Source organism: Pelodiscus sinensis, unplaced genomic scaffold, assembly GCF_049634645.1.
Source record: "Pelodiscus sinensis isolate JC-2024 unplaced genomic scaffold, ASM4963464v1 ctg40, whole genome shotgun sequence".
Classification (NCBI taxonomy): domain Eukaryota; kingdom Metazoa; phylum Chordata; order Testudines; family Trionychidae; genus Pelodiscus; species Pelodiscus sinensis.
In genome coordinates, this window is record NW_027465932.1 from 896,696 (window position 1) to 917,549 (window position 20,854).

The 20,854-nt window shown below is 48.0% G+C and overlaps 1 protein-coding gene across 1 annotated transcript in view; it reads left to right on the forward strand.

Annotated features, from left to right (window-relative positions):
• The first annotated feature begins 400 nt into the window (after positions 1-400).
• Positions 401-20,854, forward strand: part of LOC142825171 (GTPase IMAP family member 8-like) — a 60,826-nt gene continuing 40,372 nt past the window's right edge. Inside the window, exons 1-3 of the mRNA XM_075916940.1 lie at positions 401-566; positions 13,716-13,754; positions 15,225-15,279. Of these exons, the coding sequence (XP_075773055.1) occupies positions 13,734-13,754; positions 15,225-15,279 (76 nt within the window). The 5' untranslated portion in view covers positions 401-566; positions 13,716-13,733. The remainder of the gene's footprint in view (positions 567-13,715; positions 13,755-15,224; positions 15,280-20,854) is intronic.

The following is a 20,854-nucleotide window of genomic DNA, read 5'->3' on the forward strand; positions in this document are numbered from 1 at the left end:
GGAAGCTGCTCCCTAGAGGAAGAAAACTTTCTCTTTGCAGCCTTTCTTAGTCACCTTCCTTCCCTCAGCCTCAGTATCCCCTCTAGTGGCCATGGCCATCTGCATGGACTAGGGCAGAGGCAGCTACACTTGTCACAGACTTTTTGGGGAGAGGGGCGAGTTAAAATCGGAGGATTCACCTTCTGTCTCCCCCTGTCCCAGGAAGGGCACGTCTGGTGACATGTACTGGTGCCTGTGTGGTTCCTGATGTGAGCACTAGACCTTTGGCTGCAGGGTGCATGGGCTGTGGGGATGCTTCTCACTACGAGCAGCCAATCAAGCTAACGGCAGTTCCTGTGACGTTTGTGGGTTTTGGCAGAGGCAGTTTGCTGCGCCGTGCACTCAGCCAGCAGGTGCGGAACTGCACAGTGCTCACCCTCTGCCTGTCTGCCCGATCTCCACCCTTTGCCTCCTTCGGGTGTGCCCAGGCCTGTTACAGAGACAGACCAGGGGGAGCGAGTCTCTTCTCATCTGACGCCAGCAGCCTAGAAGAAGAGTGCCGGAACCAAACCACCAGCCTAGAGGAGGTACTGTCTGTCAGAGGGAGAGGGAGAGAGATAGAGAGAGAGAAAGAGAGATGTTTCAGTATCCTATTTTAAGGTCACTTTGCCTACTATTTAGCTGTATACATTTCCTTTCAAAATACTTCCTTACTGTCTGTGGAATTCACTGAGACCAAGGGGAAATAGCATAGTCTTGAAAAGAAGGATACTTTCTTGTCATTTTTCCATTTTTAAGTAAAGCTAATGTATGTAAATGAAATGTTAAATCCCAGTCTGATGGCATGCATGGTTGTTTCCAAGCTGAAAAATGTAATTTGCAGAAGTAACAAAGGTTTTGGTCTGTAAGTATATTCTTTCATACTTGTCACAAACTGATTAATAACTACCAAAGCGTAGCAGGGCATCTGAAGCTGCAGGATGTAAGTTCTCAGTGGAGATACAGCTCTGCTATTAAGTGTGAGAATAACAGACAATTTCCTGAGCATTCTATAATTCACATGCTGACTCCAACTTTCGTGAAATTTGCTGTGCATCCTGGGGTGAACGGTAGGGTCAGTGGTACAAACCTGGGGGAGGTTTGAGCAAGCCAATCCTGAGGGAAAGTCCCCCTGGAAATAGAACTTGATAGTAACATTTACCTTTAAAAATTGACCAAGAGTCCTGTGGCACCTTCTAGACTAACACATTGATTGGAGCATAAGCTTTTGTGGGCAAAGACCCACTATGTGTATCTGACAAAGTAGGTCTGTGCCCACGAAAGCTCAAGCTCCAATCAATCAGTTAGTCTATTAGGTGCCACAGGACTCCTCGCCGTTTTTGCAGATCCAGACTAACACGGTTACCCCTCTGATTCTCTTTTCCTTACAGTGATTTTTTTGCTCACAATGGCACTGATCAGTGTTCCCTGTAAGTTGTGTGCTGGGGTCACCCTCTGCCATTAGCCTGTATGTCTACTGGTGGTGCAAATCCACACTTGCCTTGATGTACATAAGAACATTTATTTGGCATATGGATGGAAACATGAGAGGGAGCATTGGCTCTGATCCTCAGCAATTTAGCTCATCAACTTGCACTTTTTCTTAATCAGTACAAAGCCTCCTTTATCGCTTCGAGAAATTCCATTCTATTCTATATGACTACATCTACCCTACTGGTTTTTCCGGGAGTAAGCATGCAAATGAGGCAGGAGATAACATATTGTGGCATCTCATTTGCATAATGTATGCTAACCAGCACTTCATTTGCATATCCACTTCTGGCAAAACTGGAATTGTAGATGAAGTCTATAGGTTTTTATCCTGCACTTATCACCACAGTATCTGAGTGCCTTCCACAAGTGCATGAAGCAGTGAGACTGTCAAGTGCTCCCCATTCCGGCACTCAGAGTGCAGAAAGTTGGGGCCTAGAAGAGACTTTAAAATACCCTGCCACTAAAAGCGTCTGCTTCAAAACTCCCCAAAGTCACAGATTCCCTGACCTTTCACATTGCCACCATGCAAATGCAAAAACCCCTTTGAGAACCCAGGAAGATGTTCTTGGAAATGTCTTCCTTTGGGGTGACCCTCACGCTCTTTAACCCTCCGTCTGGAAAGAGTCTAACAAAACTAACCTTTCAGATTTAGGACTGTTCACACAGAACCTATCTGACTTCTAGGACACAGGAATTAAATTATGTTTTTTTAAGTGAAAACAAGGAAAACTTTCTTGGTAAATGTATCACAGGAGTAGCCGTGTTAGTCTGGATCTGGAAAAGTGACAAGAAGTCCTGTAGCACCTTATAGACTAACAGATGTATTGGATTCTTGCCTGCATATTTATACCTGTCTCTGGAAATTTCCACTACATGCATCTGACGAAGTGGGTCTTTGCCCACGAAAGCTTATGATCCAATACGTTTGTTTGTCTATAAGGGTATGTCTATGCTACAAAGTTAATTCAAAATAACAGCAGTTATTTCAAATTAACTTTAATAGCGTCTACACAGGCAAACGGCTATTTCAAAATAAATTTGAAATAGTGGAGCCCTTATTTCGAGTTTGGTAAACCTCATTCTATGAGGAGTAACACCAAATTCGAAATAGCTAATTCGAAATAAGTGCTGTGTAGACACTTAATTCGAAATAGGGGGCCTGCAGCTCTTCCCAGGGAGCCCTGGTGGCCACTCTGGGCACAACCAGGAAAACTCCTCTCTTCTCCCCCAGCCCTGGAGCCATTAAAAGGGTAGACCCTGGCCACTGTTCCTGTGCCAGCTCCAAGCCTGCCAGCCCAGAGCCAGCAGTGGCTACCAGGGCCCCTGACCCAGTGGCCCCAAAACATGAGCCAGCAAGCCACTCGAAGCCAGCCCTCCACCGCTCCACAGCAGCAGTCTGCCAGCTCCCAGGAGCCTGATAGGGATTGGAGAAGGCGGATGCCTTCCTGGTCCAGGGTGGAGATCATGGACCTTATTAAGGTTTGGGGAGGATGCCCCCAACGTCCATGATCTGAGCCCTAGATGGAGGAATGCAGCCATCTATGGCAGGATAGCTGCCAGCCTGGCCACCAAAGGCCACATGCAAACCCAGGAACAGGTCTGCATGAAAGTCAGGTTGGTCCAGTGAGACCCCCGACCCTGAGCCCTAAGCTTCCCTTCCCCCTTCTTCCCCTTGCTTCCCCCTTCCAGCTCCCTCCTTCCAGGTTTGTCCCACCCCTCCCCCACCCTCTCTCTTCCCCTCTCCCACCTCCTTTTCCCAGTCTCCCCAGAGGTCCATCCGCCCCCCACTTTTGTTCAATAAACCCAGTTTCTATTTTTGAACATATGTGTCTTTTATTTGACATCAGGAACGAGGGCTAGTGGGTAAGTGGAAGGATATGAGGGAGGAATGGGGCACGAGCCCCCACTGGAGAGGACTGGGGAGGCTCTGAGGGCTCCTCAGGGTGGTTTATTAGATGATGAGCTTTCGTGGGCCAGACCCACTTCCTCAGATCAAATAGTGGAAGAAAATAGTCACAGCCATATATACCAAAGGATACAATTAAAAAAATGAACAAATATGAAAAGGACAAATCACATTGCAGAACTGGAGGGGGATGCGGGGGGGGGGGGAGGAAGGAAGGTAAGTGTCTGTGAATTGATGATATTAGAGGTAGGGAGAGTGGGATGTTTGTGAGTTAATGGTATTACAGGTGATAATTGGGGAAACTATGTTGGTAATGGGTGAGATAGTTCAAGTGTTTGTTGAGTCCTTTTTGGAAAGTGTCGAATTTTAACATGAATGACAGTTCAGAGGATTCCCTTTCAAGTGCAGATGTAAAAGGTCTTTGTAGCAGAATGCAGGTGGTCAAGTCATTGAGAGAGTGTCCTTTCTGGTTAAAATGGCAAGAAACTGTTTTCTCTTTGTGATCTTGTCTGATATCTGTTTTGTGGGCATTAATCCTTTGGCGAAGTGTCTGAGATGTTTGTCCAATGTACATAGCAGACGGACACTTTCGGCACATGATAGCATAGATTATATTTCTGGATGCGCAGGAATATGTGTTCTTGATCTTATAACTCACTTGGTTAGGTCCAATAATGGTATCAGCAGACTGAATATGTGGACAAAGCTGGCAACGGGGTTTGTTGCAAGGGAAGGTACCAGGGTTGGTATTAGTGTGGTATATCCTGTGGTGGTTGGTAAAAATCATCTTGAGGTTAGGTGGTTGTCTATAGGGCCGTGTCCACACTCAGGGGTTCTTTCGAAAAAAATAGCCTTTTTTCGAAAGAACTTCCCCTGCGTCCAGACTCAAGCCGCGTTCTTTCGAAATTAAATCGAAAGAACGCGGCTTTTCTTTCGACGGCGGTAAACCTCGTTTCACGAGGAAGAACGCCTTTTTCAAGGGAGATCCGTCAAAAGAACGTGAGTCTGGACGGGGGGAGCCCTTTCTTTCGAAATTATTGGCCTCCAGGAACAAGCCCTGATGGACAATCTGGGCCATGGGTTGCACGTCTGTGGTTCCTGGCTGCAGCCATTCCTTAAAGGGACAGGCGCACTCTCACAGCCACTTGTTGCAGACAAGGAGCCAGAGCACACGGCGACCTTGCTGCAGCATGTCACAGTCCCAAGAGCGTCCTGGCCCTTCCTCCGAGCCTTCTGGGGACCCAGCCAAGGGCTCCAAGCGCCGGGCACCATCCTGGTCCGGCGCAGAGATAAAGAGCCTGCTGAAGCTGTGGGGAGAGGAGGAGGCCTTACAGGCCCTCAAAAGCCGGCGGCGAAACGCTGACATTTATGGCCGCATGGCTGAAGCCCTGGCCCAGAAGGGCCACTACCCCCGCACCCAGGACCAGGTGCGCTCCAAAGTGAAGGAGCTGCGGCAGGGCTACGCCAAAGCCAGGAAGGAGAGCTCCCGGTCTGGGGCAGCCCCCCACTACTGCCCCTACTACTCAGAGCTGGACCAGATCCTGGGTGGCAGTGCAGAAGCACGCACACCACGGAGGTTCGTGCAGTCCGGACTGGCAGACCCGGTGGTGGACGCTCCAGAGCGGGAGCTACAGCAGTCTGGAGATGGGGACATGGAGGAGGAGGACACCGAGGAGACGGCGACCCTCACCCTGGAGCCAGTCACCCAGACCTCTGAGGCCTCCCAGGCGTCATCTGGCGCGGGAGAGGAAGCAGCAGGTGAGTACAGTGAGTTTGTGTCACACCCGGGGGGGGGAGGTAGGTGGGTGGGTGCACAGTGGGTGATGCACAAGGGAAACCTGTCATGCTCAGGCTGATGCCCAGGTCTCTCACACACACACACACACACACACACACACACACACACACACACACACACACACACACACACTGTGACCTTCAGAATGTCTGATTCCCCTGTCTCAAGGAGAGGGCATGCCCTTTTGGACAGCTGTTGCACACATGACTGATTGTGATAGAAATGTAGCCGTGTTACTCTGATCTGAGGAAGTGGGTCTGGCCCTGGAAAGCTCATCCCCTAATAAACCATCCTGTTAGTATTGTAAGTGCTACAGAGTCCAGTTTATAGGACTGATTGTGTCTTCTTCTTTTCCTCCACAGCCGGACCAGCCGTGGAAGAGGGCCGCAGCACCCCAGCCCCACCTCCATCTCCATCTCCACCTCGGAGACATGGGAGCCGCAGACACAGGCGTGTCTACGCCGACATCCTCCGGCAGCACGTCGAGGCTGTGCAGGAGCAGAACGCCATCCTGCTCCAGAGGTCGGAGGCAGAGGAGCGGTGGCGTGATCGGCTCATGAATGAGCTGGTCCTGCAGCGCACGGTGCTGTACGCCACCCTGAGGGAGGTCAGCGGCTTGCCTGCTGCTGTGCCTGGTCCTGCTCCTCCAGCACCCCATGACCCCACCCCACCAAACCCCCCTTCCACAACAGCATCCCTTTCCCCCCTTGGACCTCCCTCTCCCCCAGTCCCCCCAGCTCCCCAGCCCCTCTCTCCCCCTGGCCCTCCTCTCCCCCAGGCTTCCACGTCCCAAGAGCCCCCCAGCAGCCAGCCAACCGACAGGTGCATCACCCGATCCCGTAGCCGGGGAGCACTCCAAACACGAGGCCCAGGCAGGAAAGGGAAATCTGCCAAGCCCCGTTCAACCTGATCCCCTTCTCCCCTCCAGGTTTCCAGTCCCCTTCCCCCCTCCAGGTTTCAATCACCCCCATCAACCCAGTTAAAGCACAAACAAAGGGTTAAACGAACTGTTTGTTTATTGTATATAGTTTGGCAACAACAAAAATGAAAAAAAAATTTGTTATGTTTGCCACATTGTTTGATAATATGTACAAAATGATAAATAAGTCAAGAGAACATTTTATTTTGAAACACACCCTGGTGTAAGTGATGTGTCCAAACTGGGTCAGGAGATGGGTTGTGGAGGGAAGCTTCTATTGGGGGCCAGGGCCCAGTCCCCAGGCAGAAGCCCCTCAGTGCACTCAGTGGCCTCCACTGGAGAATTGCTCCCGGAGGGCCTCCCGGATGCCAACTGCAGACCGGTGAGCCTGGCGGATGGCAGCTGTCCGGGGCTGGGCAAAGAGCCTCTCCTGGGCATCAGCAGCTCTCCCCCACCCTGGTAGGAAGGCCTCCCCTTTCCTCTCCACGAGGTTATGGAGGACGCAACACGCGGCCACCACCTCGGGGATGTTGGTCTCCCCCATGTCGAGGCGTGTGAGCAAGCACCGGAATCTGCCCTTTAAACGGCCAAACGCACATTCGACCTGGTTGCGAGCCCGGTTAAGGCGAGCATTAAACTGCTCCTTGCTCGCATCCAGCTGGCCGGTGTAGGGCTTCATCAGCCACGGCATCAGGGGATAGGCGGCATCAGCCAGTATGTACACCGGCATGTGCACATCCCCAACCGCAAACTGGCGATGGGGGAAAAATGTTCCTGCCTGAAGCCTCCGGTACAGGTACGAGTTCCTGAAGATGCGGGCATCGTGTGCCCGCCCTGACCACCCAACACAAATGTCCGAAAACTGTCCACGATGGTCGACCAGGGCCTGGAGGACCATAGAAAAGTAACCCTTTCTATTGATGAATTGGGCTGCTCGATGGGGCGGTGCACGGATGGCAATGTGTGTCCCATCAAGCGCTCCTCCGCAATTGGGGAAGCCGAGGGCAGCAAAGCCGGCCATGACGCTGTCCTGATCCAGTAGACAGATGAGCCTGTTGAGCAGCTCCGAATTGATGGCCCTCACCACCTGCAGAACGAGACAGACAACAAAGTGTTAGAAGGGGTGCCTTATGTCTTAAGTTGTTCTCAAACTGGAAATAATTGTGGGTGAGAACAAAGTTACATAGGTCTGCTATCAGGTTGGCAGTAGTGTCCTCTGGGATACTCAACAAACATTTGAACTATCTCACCCATTACCAAGATAGTTTCCCCAATTATCACCTCTAATACCATTAACTCACAAACATCCCACTCTCCCTACCTCTAATATCATCAATTCACAGACACTTACCTTCCTTCCTTCCCCCCCCCCCCCTGCATCCCCCTCCTGTTCTGCAATGTGATTTGTCCTTTTCATATTTGTTCATTTTTTTTAATTGTATCCTTTGGTATATATGGTTGTGACTATTTTCTTCCATTATTTGATCTGAGGAAGTGGGTCTGGCCCACGAAAGCTCATCACCTAATAAACCATCTTGTTAGTCTTTAAAGTGCTACATAGTCCTGCATTTTGCTTCAGCTACCCCAGACTAACACGGCTACATTTCTATCACTATTCCTCAGGGTGGACATTCTCCCTCAGGGCCTCCTGGATTCTAACAGTCCCCTGATGGACCCCCCTCCTCCTCACATGGCAGCCTGCAGCAAGTATAGCCGGGCTGATGGCAACGACCCCACGAGAGGCACCAGTGTTCCCGGGGGCAGCTCTGGCTCCATATGGCCAAGTGCTGTGGTGTCCCGAGTGCGGGCACTGAGGGCATTCCAAGTCAGGACTGCTTTGCTGTCCCTCATAGAGTTAGACAAGCAAGTGGGGAACCCTAAGGACTGTCTGTCCAGGGTGGGGGTCGGGTCCCTTTAAGCACGGAGTTCAGTTAGCCTCAGGCAGCAGCCCCACACACTAAGTCCTAACCTGATGCCCTGCTGGCACTGGTTCCGGCCAGCCTTAACTTCGGTTCAGGGTCCACTCAGTGTGGATGCGCTATTTCAAAATAGTTTTTGTGTCTAAATGCATTATTTCAAATTAGCTTAATTCGAATTAACTATTTTACGTTAATTCAAAATAGTGCTGTAGTGTAGACACACCCTAAGGTGCTACAGGACTCCTTGTTACTTGGTAAAACACACTTGGCTGTTAGATATTACAGAGCAACTGTAAGAGACTAAAAACACAGAGAATTATGTGTCTGGGATTCTGTTCAGAAGTTACAATGGATTGAGAAATCCAGCAAACCCTAAAATTAAGAGGCTTTGGGCAGGGGGCTGGACTTGATGACTCTAGATGACTCTACCAGCCGTAGGATTCTATGATTCTGTGAAAATAAACTGATAGCCTCTGACTAAACATTCCCTGTTCTACCCACATCTCTTTTGACCCAGGGTTCAGTCCTTCCCTAGTCATGGATATTGGTGGATATCTTCAGCCTTGTTCATGTCTCATTCCATGTCTTCTAACTCTGTCCTGATCACACAAATACTGAAGCAAGAAAATCATTGCTTCTCATTCAAAACCGCAGATGCTGTTTTTATTGGTTCTCCTGGCTTCCTACCAACACTTTTTTCATCCTTCCATTCCTGAAGACTCTCTAGGACACATTGTCTGTAGGAGCAACCCTTTATAAGCAAATTAGTTAGCTGATGGCTGGGATGTCCTAACACGGGTAGTAATCGCTCCCATTCGTAACAGTGTCGAAATATCTCGTGTGCTGTTTTCTCTTGCATCCTGTCACCAAAGAAAGAAGTATGCGCAGTGAGTGTCTTCTTTTGTGCAAGTTTGTTTATTTCTTGTACTCTAAAGTTAGGTGGTTTTATGTGTTTATATAAGAGGATGCAGGTCAAAGTAATGTGCCTTGCACTTGGAACAGAAAGTGGTAATGTTTATAGTGTCCTTAGTTCCTATGGGAGGTCATTTTAGTCATGCCTCCCTGGACAAAATTTCGTTTCCCACACAGATATGCTCTACTCTCATGTTCAGAGTTCTAGCATGCCAGAGTGAAGGACCACAGTTGTCAATCATGGTCTTTATCCTGGAACTTAGGCAGGGGAGAAAGCAGCTTCAGTTTCTTACAGGTTCAGTTATGTTGCTCATCCCCAGGGTTGGGGGGAAGGTTCAGGTAGGGTTGGGGCGGGTGCAATATGACAGTACCTGTAAGACATTTAATTGTGGGGTGCAATGTGAGTGTCTCAGGGCAGGAAATTAGAGTGTGGATGGGGGGGAGAATTGTGGGGGTGCAAGAGTCAGGGTTGGAGGGTGAAGGCAATCAAGTGTCATGGCAAGGGGTTTTTCCTAATATCTGACCTAGACACCCCCCGTTGCCCTTCCCACTGCAACATGAGACCATTGCTCCTTGTTCTGCCATCTGCCACCCCTGAGAACAGTCTCTCTCTAGCCTCTTTGGAACCCTCCTGCAGGAAGTTGAAGGCTGCTCTCAAATCCCCCCTCACTCTTCTCTTCTGCAGACTAAACAGACCCAAATCCCTCAGCCTCTCCTTATAGGTCATGTGCTCCACTCTCTGAATCATTTTTGTTGCCTCTTCTGGATTCTCTCCAATGCGTCCACAACCTTTCTATAATGGGGAGAGAGGCTAGACTTGGACACAGTAATCCAGATGTGGCCTTACTGGTGCTGAATAAAGGGGATTAATCACTTCTCTAGATCTGCTGACAAAGGTCCTTCTGTTTTTCACTCACCTGTGGGCTTTGGTCACCTGCCCAGGTGGAAACTAATTAAAGCCTTTCTCACTAGATAAGCCAGTGTGTATCCAAATACTCTCCCCCTTCCTTGAAAGGTGAATCCCATCCTTGCTTAACAGTCCTCCTTGGAACTGCAATAAGAAAGGTCAAGAAAGCCAAACCCCTCCTGGTGACACCAGCTTCACAGCCAGGCATTCACCTCCAGGATCCACCTGTCTCTTCCCGGGCCCCAAGCCTTGACAGGAAGGACCGAAGAGAACACCACCCGCACCCCCAGATCCCTGGAGTCATACCTTGCAGTATCCTTACTGCCCACACAGAGGAGTGGCATGGGGTAGAATCATAGAATAATAGGACTGGAAGGGACCTCAAGAGGTCATCGAGTCCAGTCCCCCGCCCTCAAGGCAGGACCAAGCTCCGTCTACACCATCCCTGACAGATGTCTATCTAACCTGTTCTTAAATATCTCCAGAGAGGGAGATTCCACCACCTCCCTTGGCAATTTATTCCAATATTTGACCACCCTGACAGTTAGGAATTTCTTCCTAATGTCCAATCTAAACCTCCCCTGCTGCACTTTAAGCCCATTACTCCTTGTCCTGTCCTCAGAAACCAAGAGGAACAAATTTTCTCCTTCCTCCTTGTGACACCCTTTTAGATATTTGAAAACCGCTATCATGTCCCCCCTTAATCTTCTTTTTTCCAAACTAAACAAGCCCAGTTCATGAAGCCTGGCTTCATAGGTCATGTTCTCTAGACCTTTAATCATTCTTGTCTCTCTTCTCTGCACCCTTTCCAATTTCTCCATATCTTTCTTGAAATGTGGCGCCCAGAACTGGACACAGTACTCCAGCTGAGGCCTAACTAGTGCAGAGTAGAGAGGCAGAATGACTTCACGAGTTTTGCTTACAACACACCTGTTAATACAACCTAGAATCATATTTGCTTTTTTTGCAACAGCATCACACTGTTGACTCATATTCAACTTGTGGTCCACTATGACCCCTAGATCCCTTTCCGCCATGCTCCTTCCTAGACAGTCGCTTCCCATCTTGTATGTATGGAACTGATTGTTCCTTCCTAAGTGGAGCACTTTGCATTTCTCTTTATTAAACCTCATCCTGTTTACCTCTGACCATTTCTCTAACTTGCTAAGGTCATTTTGAATTATGTCCCTCTCCTCCAAAGAAGTCGCAACCCCACCCAGTTTGGTATCATCTGCAAACTTAATAAGCGTACTCTCTATCCCAATATCTACGTCATTGATGAAGATATTGAACAGTACGGGTCCCAAAACAGACCCTTGAGGAACTCCACTTGTTATCCCTTTCCAGCAGGATTTAGCACCGTTAACAACAACTCTCTGACTACGGTTATCCAGCCAATTATGCACCCACCTTATCGTGGCCCTATCTAAGTTATATTTACCTAGTAGCAGTCAGAGAGCCAGGTAATCGTTGAAAGTGCCTCCATAACAACTCAGATACAGGCCCCTGGCAGGCAGCACCTCCCAAGATGACGTCAAGGTGACAGACGGGTACCTCTGTCCCCCTCAGAGGAGAGCTTCCAACCACTACCACTCTATGTTTCCTCCTCCTGGTGGTGGCAGCCAACCTCCCCTCCTTGGAGAATTGTTACGCTGTTTTGAATATGGGAGACACGGACTCACTCCCTAGGGCAGAAGAGTAGAAGCCCTTATACTCCAAGGCGGGTATAAGGCTTCTACTCTTCTGCCCTAGGGGGTGAGTCCTTGTCTCCCATATTCAAAACAGCATAACAATTCTCCAAAACCACACTGGGGAGTTGGGAGCAGGGGTGGAGCACTGCCCACTACCAGAAATACCCACCTGAGACAGAGCCATCTCCTGCTCCCCAGTTATGTGCCAGCTGCTTTTGTAATGGGACAGATTCCTCAGCCCTAGCTGTCCCCACATGAATGCTTTCCAGGAATTGCTCCTGGGTTCAGCTGCTCCTTCTCCTGTCGCTCTCTCATCTGCTTCCTGAGAGATTCCACCAGCAGGCCCCTTTCACACTGGAGGGTCCCCCAGCCTGGATTTCAGTAAGTGGGAAATGCGAGCCATAGTCTCTGCAAAATCTCTCCTCCTTTTCCATTCTAAGTAGAAAAAATTCAACTAGTTTTGACCTTGCCTCTAAAAGCCTGTTTTCAAACCTACACCCCGCCCCCCTCATACTATATGGCATTCTAGTTCTATTTTATTAGTTCATGGTAAGTGAATGCAGGCAAATATGGATGCAATTGGTTTGATCAACATATAGGGCACGAACACTCCTCAAATCCAAGGCAACAGTCACTTTGTTTTCCAACATCTTCAGCTGGTTCCTTGCCGAGGAGAGGGCCCAGCCATTGATTGCCAGGATGAAGAGTGTCAGCCATTCCTAGGTAGTGAGTTTGCAGTCACACCAGCCCTCTGCAATGCTCACACGCTCTTATTCTATCACCTAGATACTAGCATAATACATAGCGGAAACCAAGGCACACAGTATTGACAGGAAATATTGTTATACAGTCCCACTTTGTTATATTTCCTCTGACAGTGACAGAAATTAAACGATTCAGAGGAAGATGTGGCAGATGTGAGAGAATCACCCATATTAGTTTAACATAGTAATTAGAGATGGGTTTAAACTCTAAAGCAAGGTGTTTTATATCTGTTTTAAAATGGTATGTGTTTAGAATGAATATAACTCTATATATTCTTGTAATCGATATATTTGCCCTGTCTCTCTTTGACTCATAAATTTCTTGATCTCAAAAACATACAATGGCGGTAAGTTCCCCAGCTAAATTACATGTTGTCTACAAAAGTATTGCCTTTATCAGTTTTAAATTTGCAATCTTTCGATTGCATTGAATGTCTTGTTGTTCTTGTATTATGTGACAGGGAGAACAGAAGCTCTTCCTGATCTACCCTTTCTAGACCATTCACTATTATGCACTACATGTCTCCTTTCTAAGATTGCAATTAGAATCTTTTCAATATCACTTCACATGAGAGCAATTACAGGTCCTGATCCCTCTTGTCAGTCTTCTCTGACACTCTCTGGTTCAGCAATATTCATTCTGACATGGGGAGCCTGGTCCTGCACACAGTATCCCTGGAGAAGCCCCATCACTGATTTTTTTTCAAATAAAGACATTGGTTACTATTATTTACCATCCTGATCCAAATTCATCCCAAAGCCTCATCAGATTTCCTGCACGTTGCTGAACATTGAGCAGATATCGTCATTGAACTGCCCATTATGATGCCCCTGTCCCTCTACTGGATTAATTTACATCACTGTAAGGTGAATAAGTCGTTCTAATTTCCTTCCCTCAGAGAGCAGGTGTGGAGAATGTGGTTGCAACTTCTTAGGGTGAGGAAGAAAGAATGAGAGACACAGTGTAGGAATTGGTTTTCCTTGTTCATGATTAACTGTTTTTTTGTGATTTAACAGGAAGTAGCTGCCTAAGATAGAACCACAAGTATCACTGTAAGTGTGCACAAGAGTCTCTGTAACAGGTGTAAATAAAAAGCAAAATGGATGACTGAATAATCTGGTGTTGCTCTTCTGCTTCCTCGTTCTGGATTGGGAAAGCTGAGCTGTACTGGTCTGTGTGTCTCTGGCATGGTAGAATTTGCCTTTCTGTCAATTTGGCATCCTCTGATCCTGTTTCTCCTCCGAATGTGATTTTACATTTGTACCGCTCCACCAACATCCATGGAATTAACTCCTGGTTTACACCAGTATTCGTAAGAGTAGAAATGTGCTCTACATGTTACAAATACCCATGGAAAAGAATCATATTTTGTGTTTTGATTTTTAGGTGAAGGCTGAATCCATTATGGGAGCAAACACAAGTTCCGTGAGTATCATAACAGGCACATTGACTTCAGGAATCAGCTTGTGCAGATAATTCTGCAGTAGCTGAGGAGATGAGATTTGTATTGTGGCTTCATCTTGTCTTCGCTCAGCTCTGTATCTTGAAGGACAAAGCCAAAGGAGCCTTCTCAGACACAGCTACATCTTTAGAAGTTTGCTTCTCTTCCCCAAGATATGTTCCATTGGCTTCCAGCATCCCTAACCTTGGCAAATACCTTTACCCCTGAATTTGACTCTTCTCACGTCTTCATTTTTTCAGATTTGCTGCCCCAACAACATGCCCCATGTCCATGACAACTGCTCCATCAGCTCTGAAATCGCCACCTAGGCCTTCATCTCCTCTGCCTGACTCACCTCCCTGCACCTTGGCCTCCCCCAGTCCCAGCTCTTGATTTCAGGATCCTGCCCTGGAGTTTTAAATCCTTCCTGGATTGACCTCCACCTGCCCAAAAGTTCTGTTCCTCTGTTCTGTTCACTTCCTCTTGGGCATCTGGGATTGACGGCTATCAGGACACTGGGCTGGAGGAGCATTTGATCTGAGCCAAGATGGCCAGTCTTATGTTCTATGATCTTTTGTTACTACCATCCATATCTCATTCTGCATAGTCTCAGGAGAGGGTCCAGAGAAGAGCAACACAAATAATGGAAGGTCTAGAGAACATGACCTATGAGGGAAGGCTGAAGGAATTGGGTTTGTTTAGTTCAGAAAAGAGAAGATTGAGGGGGGACATGAGAGCAGTTTTCAGGTATCTAAAAGGGTGTCACAAGGAGGAGGGAGAAAACTTGTTCTCCTTGGCCTCTGAGGATAGGACAAGAAGCAATGGGTTAAAACTGCAGCAAGGGAGGTTGAGGTTGGACATTAGGAAAAAGTTCCTAACTGTCAGGATGGTCAAACACTGGAATAAATTGCCCAGGGAGGTTGTGGAATCCCCATCTCTGGAGATATTTAAGAGTAGGTTAGATAAATGTCTATCGGGGTGGTCTATGCAGTACTGGGTCCTGCCATGAGGGCAGGGGACTGGACTCAATGACCTCTCGAGGTCCCTTCCAGTCCTAGAGTTCTAGGATTCTATGAATACCAGGGGCTGAGGCAACTGATGTTCTGGGATGGGGAGTGGTTGGGACCTAGGCCCCACACTTGATTCTGATTAAACAGCTGCCTAAGCTCAACATGGCCAAAAGAGAACTCTCAATATATCTCCATGTGCCGGTGGCAAGGTGCAGTCACAGACTACCCCTTAGGGTTGATTAACAGGTGCCGACGGAGCCACTGATATTTGCCTACTTGCTCTCTGGGTCTCCTCACTGCTTTGCTCTATTGGGTCAGCTCCCCTGGACTCCCCCAGCCAGGGCACAAAGCTGAGATCAGTTCCCACCCCCCACTCCTGAGAAACAGTACAGACACTTAGTTATGACCCTGTCCTCCAAATAGTGTTTTCTACATCTGTTTCAGCCAGGGGAAAGGCACAGACCTGAAGACAATATGGAAGATGAATGCTACGTCTATGGTAAGACATTGGCTGTTCTCATTTCTGACACACCATACTGCCGTGTTCCTCTAAGAATTTGCCCCTGGCCAGACCTGGGACATTCACAAACCTCTGAGATCCAGGAAATAGTTAACAAGACACGGCTGTGAGAAACCTGGGAAGTGCTCACGTAAGATCATGCCTCCCTCCCAGGTTGGTGTCTCTTCCCTCCCAAGAGCCTTAGGATGCTCTTCAGTGACCAATCAGCTTCTCTCTCCATCAGACTCGAAGGCAGCTTGTTTGCCCCCACTGCACTGACACTGGGTCGTTGGCCACAGAGCCCTACCTCAAGCTGTACCGACCCCCTGCAGACATCCAGGCCCGCCCACAGGAGAGGCAAAGGGACAAGCTGCCCTGGGGTGCAGAGATTCAAAAGGACCCAAGGTAGCAGAAGCCCCATGCTGTTTAAATCACCATGTGTAGAACACCATTGGGGTAGGAATGGTGTCCCTGGCCTGTTTGTCAGAGGATGGAGAGGGATGGCAGGAGACAAATCGCTTGATCATTGTCTTCGGTCCACCCCCTCCAGGGCACCTGGCACTGGCCACTGTCAGCAGACAGGATACTGGGCTAAATGGACCTCGCATAGCCCCCTTTGTACAGACTTTGGGGCAGACCCCCCCATGGGTGCAGCAGTGATCTGGCTGCTCCCCTTAAAATCCAGTAACGTGACAATATCATTCTGCCACCACTGAGAACAGCCTCTCTCCAGCCTCTCTGGAGGCTTCTCTCAAATCTCTGCTTCCTCCCCCTCCTGCCCCCCCCCCCCCCACCAGTAAGTTTAATCTTTAGAGTTTTGCTGAGAAAATGAATTCCTCTTTTCTGTCAATAGATTTACATATTTAATAAAGCATCTCTGGGGTTCATAAAATTTAACGTAGGATGTTCTCCTCCCCTATTGAGAAGTTTTTCCACAACTTCGCTTCTCTGAGCGTTAGAAACCTTCCAATTTGCAAACAGTTGAGTGCTAACAAGGAGTTTAGTGAGGGAGTTCTTCAGGTAAAGGAGAAACAGATACAGGACTCTTGAGGGAAGTGTGTGTTGTCTTTGGGGCTTTCTTATTGTGTGCTGAGCTTGTGTTTGTGAGTGGGGATTGGTGTGTGGTGACTTGTTTTTTTTGTTTTATTTTCTTCTCTGTGTTTGTGAGTGAGGCTTTAAAGGGGGACTTCTCAAAGTAGAAGAGAATCAGATACAGGACTCTTGAGGGAAGTGTGTGTTGTGGTTGGGGCTTCCTTGCTATGTGTTACATGTCCATGGGATAAGAGGGAAGATCCTTTCTTGGATTGAGAACTGGTTAAAAGACAGGAACCAAAGGGTAGGAATAAATGGTACATTTTCAGATTGGAGAGGGGTAACTAGTGGTGTCCCCTTAATGTGGATAAGTGTAAAGTAATGCACATTGGGAAAAATACCCCAACTACACGTACAGTATGATGGGGGCTAATTTGGCTACGACAAATCAGGAAAGAGATCTTGAGTTATCGTGGACAGTTCTCTGAAAACTTCCACACAGTGTGCAGCGGCGGTCAAAAAGGCAAAGAGGATGCTAGAAATTATTAAGAAAGGGATTGAAAATAAGACCCAGAATATCTTACTGCCCCTGTATAAAACTATGGTACACCCACATCTTGAATACTGTGTACAGATGTGGTCTCCTCACCTCAAAAAAGATATTTTGGCCTTGGAAAGGGTTCAGAAAAGGGCAACTAAAATGATGAGGGGTTTGGAACGGGTCCCATATAAGGAGAGGTTAAAGCGACTGGGACTTTTCAGCTTAGAAAAGAGGAGACTGAGGGGGGATATGATAGAGGTCTATAAAATCATGAGTGGTGTGGAGAGGGCCAATAAAGAAAAGTTATTTATTAGTTCCCTAAATAGAAGAACTAGAGGACACCAAATGAAATTAATGGGTAGCAGGTTTAAAACTAATAAAAGAAAGTTCTTCTTCACACAGCGTGTAGTCAACCTGTGGAACTCCTTGCCAGAGGAGGCTGTGAAGGCTAGGACTATAATAGAGTTTAAAGAGAAGCTAGATAATTTCATGGAGGTTAGGTCCATAAAAGGCTATTAGCCAGGGGATAAAATGGTGTCCTTGGCCTCTGTTTGTCAGAGGCTGGAGAAGGATGGCAGGAGACAAATCGCTTGATCATTGTGTTTGGGCCACCCTCTCTGGGGCACCTGGTGCTGGCCACTGTCGGCAGACAGGATACTGGGCTAGATGGACCTTTGGTCGGACCCAGTACGGCCATTCTTATGTTCTTATGTTTCTGAGTGAGGGTTGGTGTGTGTTCTTTTTTTGTTTTTGTTTGTTTTTTCCCCTGTGTTTGTGAGTGAGGATTGTTTTTTCACTTCCCCTTTGCCCTCCCTCTCCCCTTCATGGAGTATGTGCTGTGATTGGCAGGTGGAAACTGATGGCTTCTAATTAAAGTTTGAATTCTAGATGCCTCTGCTGATTTCCTGAGCCGTGGTAGGGGGAGTAACTTTCAGGCACTCCAGGGCTTTATAAGGCAGTGGGCAAGTGATCAGGGAGCTTGCCATGTGGGAACTAATGATACGGCCAAGAATGACCATGAGTGGGTTACTGTGGATTATGTAGTACTAGGAAGAAGGATCCAAGAATACGGAGCACAAGTGGTATCCTCGTCCATCCTCCCTGTTGAGAGGAAAGGACTAGGCAGAGATCATTGAATTGAGAAAGTCAATGCGTGGTTGTGCAGGTGGTGTCGCAGAGAGGGCTTTGCTTTCTTCGACCATGGGACTCTGTTCCTGGCACAAGGATTGTTCGGAAGAGATGGGATCTCCCTAACGAAGAGAGGAAGGAGCATCTTCGCGGACAGGCTTCCAAACCTAGTGAGGAGGCTTTAAACTAGGTTCGTTGGGGGACGGTGACCAAAACCTGCTGGGTGGAGTGGGAAAGTCAGACACTGGGGAGAAATGCAAAGAGGAAGGGGCAAGAAAGGAGGACCCATGTTTTGAATGGAGAAGATAGGACAATCGACTGGTTATCTGAGGTGCTAGTACACTAATGCGAGAAGCCTGGGCAGCAAACAGAAACAAGTGGTGGCCCTGGCTCATTCCAAGAAATACGATTTAATTGGGATAACAGAGACTTGGTGGGATGACTCACAAGACTGGAGCACTGTCATGGAAGGGTACAGACTGTTCAGGAACAAGTCAGGGGAGAAAAGGAGGAGGAGTTGCACTATGTGTAAGAGAGCACTACGATTGCTCTGAACTCCAGTATAAAGAGGGAGAAAAACCTGTTGAGAGTCTATGGGTCAGGTTTAAAGGAGCAAACAACAGCAGTGACGTTGTGGTTGGTGTCTGCTACAGGCCACCCAATTAAGGTGGATGAGGTAGATGAGGCTTTCTTCGGACAACTGAGAGAAGCTTCCAGATCACAGGCCCTGGTTCTCGTGGGGGACTTTAATCACCCTGACATCTGCTGGGAAACCAATACGGCAGTACACAGGCAATCCAGGAAGTTTTTGGAGAATCTTGGGGATAACGTCTGGACACAAGTGCTGAAGGATCCGACCAGGGGCCGTGCGCAGCTTGACCTTCTGCTCACAAACAGGGAGGAACTAATAGGGGAAGTGGAGGTGGGTGACAACGTGGGAAGCAGTGATCATCAGATGGTAGATTTCAGGATCCTGACCAAAGGAAGAAAAGAGAGTAGTAAAATACACACCTTGGACTTCAAAAAAGCAGATTTTGACTCCCTCAGAGACCTGATGGGCAGAATTCCCTGGGATGGTAACATGAAGGGGAAAGGAGTCCAGGACAGCTGGCAGTATTTTAATGAAGCCTTATTGAAGGCACAGAAAGAAACCATCCCGACACGTAGCAAGAGAGGCAAACGTGGTAGGAGACTGGATTGGCTTATGGGGGAAATCCCTGGTGAAATTAAGCACAAAAAGGAAACTTACAAAAAGTGGAAACTTGGACAAATGACCAGGGAGGAGTTTAAATGTATAGCTCGAGAATGCTGGGGGGTTATCAGGAAGGCGAAAGCGCAAATGGAATTGCGACTGGCAAAGGATGTGAAGAATAACAAGAAAGGTTTCTACAGGCATGTTAACAAGAAGAAGGTGATCAGAGAGGGTGTGCAGACCCTAATGGATGAAGGAGGTAGCCTAGTGACAGATGATGTGGGGAAAGCTGAAGTACTCAATGCTTTCTTTGCCTCTGTATTCACGGACAAGGTGGGCTCCCGGACTAATGCGCTAAGTGACGCAAGATGGGATGAAGATGGACAGCCCATGATGGGTAAAGAACAGGTTAGGAACTATTTAGAAAAGCTAAACGTACATAAATCCATGAGTCCAGATTTATTGCATCCGAGGGTACTGAGGGAGTTGGCAAATGTCATTGAGGAGCCTTTGGCCATTATCTTTGAAAAGTCGTGGGGATCGGGAGAGATCCCGGATGATTGGAAAAAGGCAAATGTAGTGCCCATCTTCAAAAAAAGGGAAGAAGGACAATCCAGGGAACTATAGGCCGGTCAGTCTTACCTCGGTTCCTGGAAAAATCATGGAACGGATCCTTAAGGAATCCATGTTGAGGCACTTGGATGAGAGGAAAGTGATCAGGAATAGTCAGCATGGATTCACCAAGGGCAAGTCATGCCTGACCAATCTGATTAGCTTCTATGATGAGGTAACTGGCTCTGTGGACATGGGAAAGTCAGTGGATGTGATAGACCTTGACTTTAGCAAGGCTTTGGATACGGTCTCCCACAATATTCTTGCCAGCAAGTTAAGGGAATGTGGATTGGATAAATGAACGGTAAGGTGGATAGAAAGATGGCTGGAACGCCGGGCCCAGCTGGTAGTGATCAATGGCTCTATGTCAGGATGGTGGTCGGTTTCTAGTGGAGTGCCCCAAGGTTCGGTTCTAGGACCAGTTTTGGTCAATATCTTTATTAATGATCTGGATGAGGGGATGGATTGCACCCTCAGCAAGTTTGCGGATGATACTAAGCTGGGGGGAGAGGTAGATATGCTTGAGAGCAGAGATAGGGTCCAGAGTGACTTAGACAAATTGGAGGATTGGGACACAAGAAATCTGATGAGGTTCAACACGGAAAAGTGCAGAGTCCTGCACTTGGGACGGAAGAATCCCAGGCATTTTTACAGGTCTGCAGAAAAGGACCTGGGGGTTACAGTGGATGAGAAGCTGGATATGAGTCAACAGGGCGCCCTTGTAGCCAAGAAGGCTAATGGCATATTAGGTTGCATTAAGAGGAGCATTGCCAGCAGATCTAGAGAAGTCATTATTTCCCTTTATTCGGTTTTGGTGAGGCCGCATCTGGAGTATTGTGTCCAGTTCTGCCCCCCCCCCCCCAACAAAAAGGATGCGGACGCATTGGAGAGGGTCCAGCAGAGGGCAACCAAAATGTTTAGGGGGCTGGAGCATATGGCCTATGAGGAGAGGCTGAGGGAGTTGGGTCTGTTTAGTCTGCAGAAGCGAAGAGTGAGGGGGGATTTGATAGCAGCGTTCAACTTCCTGAAGGGAGGTTCCAAAGAGGATGGAGAGAGGCTGTTCTCAGTAG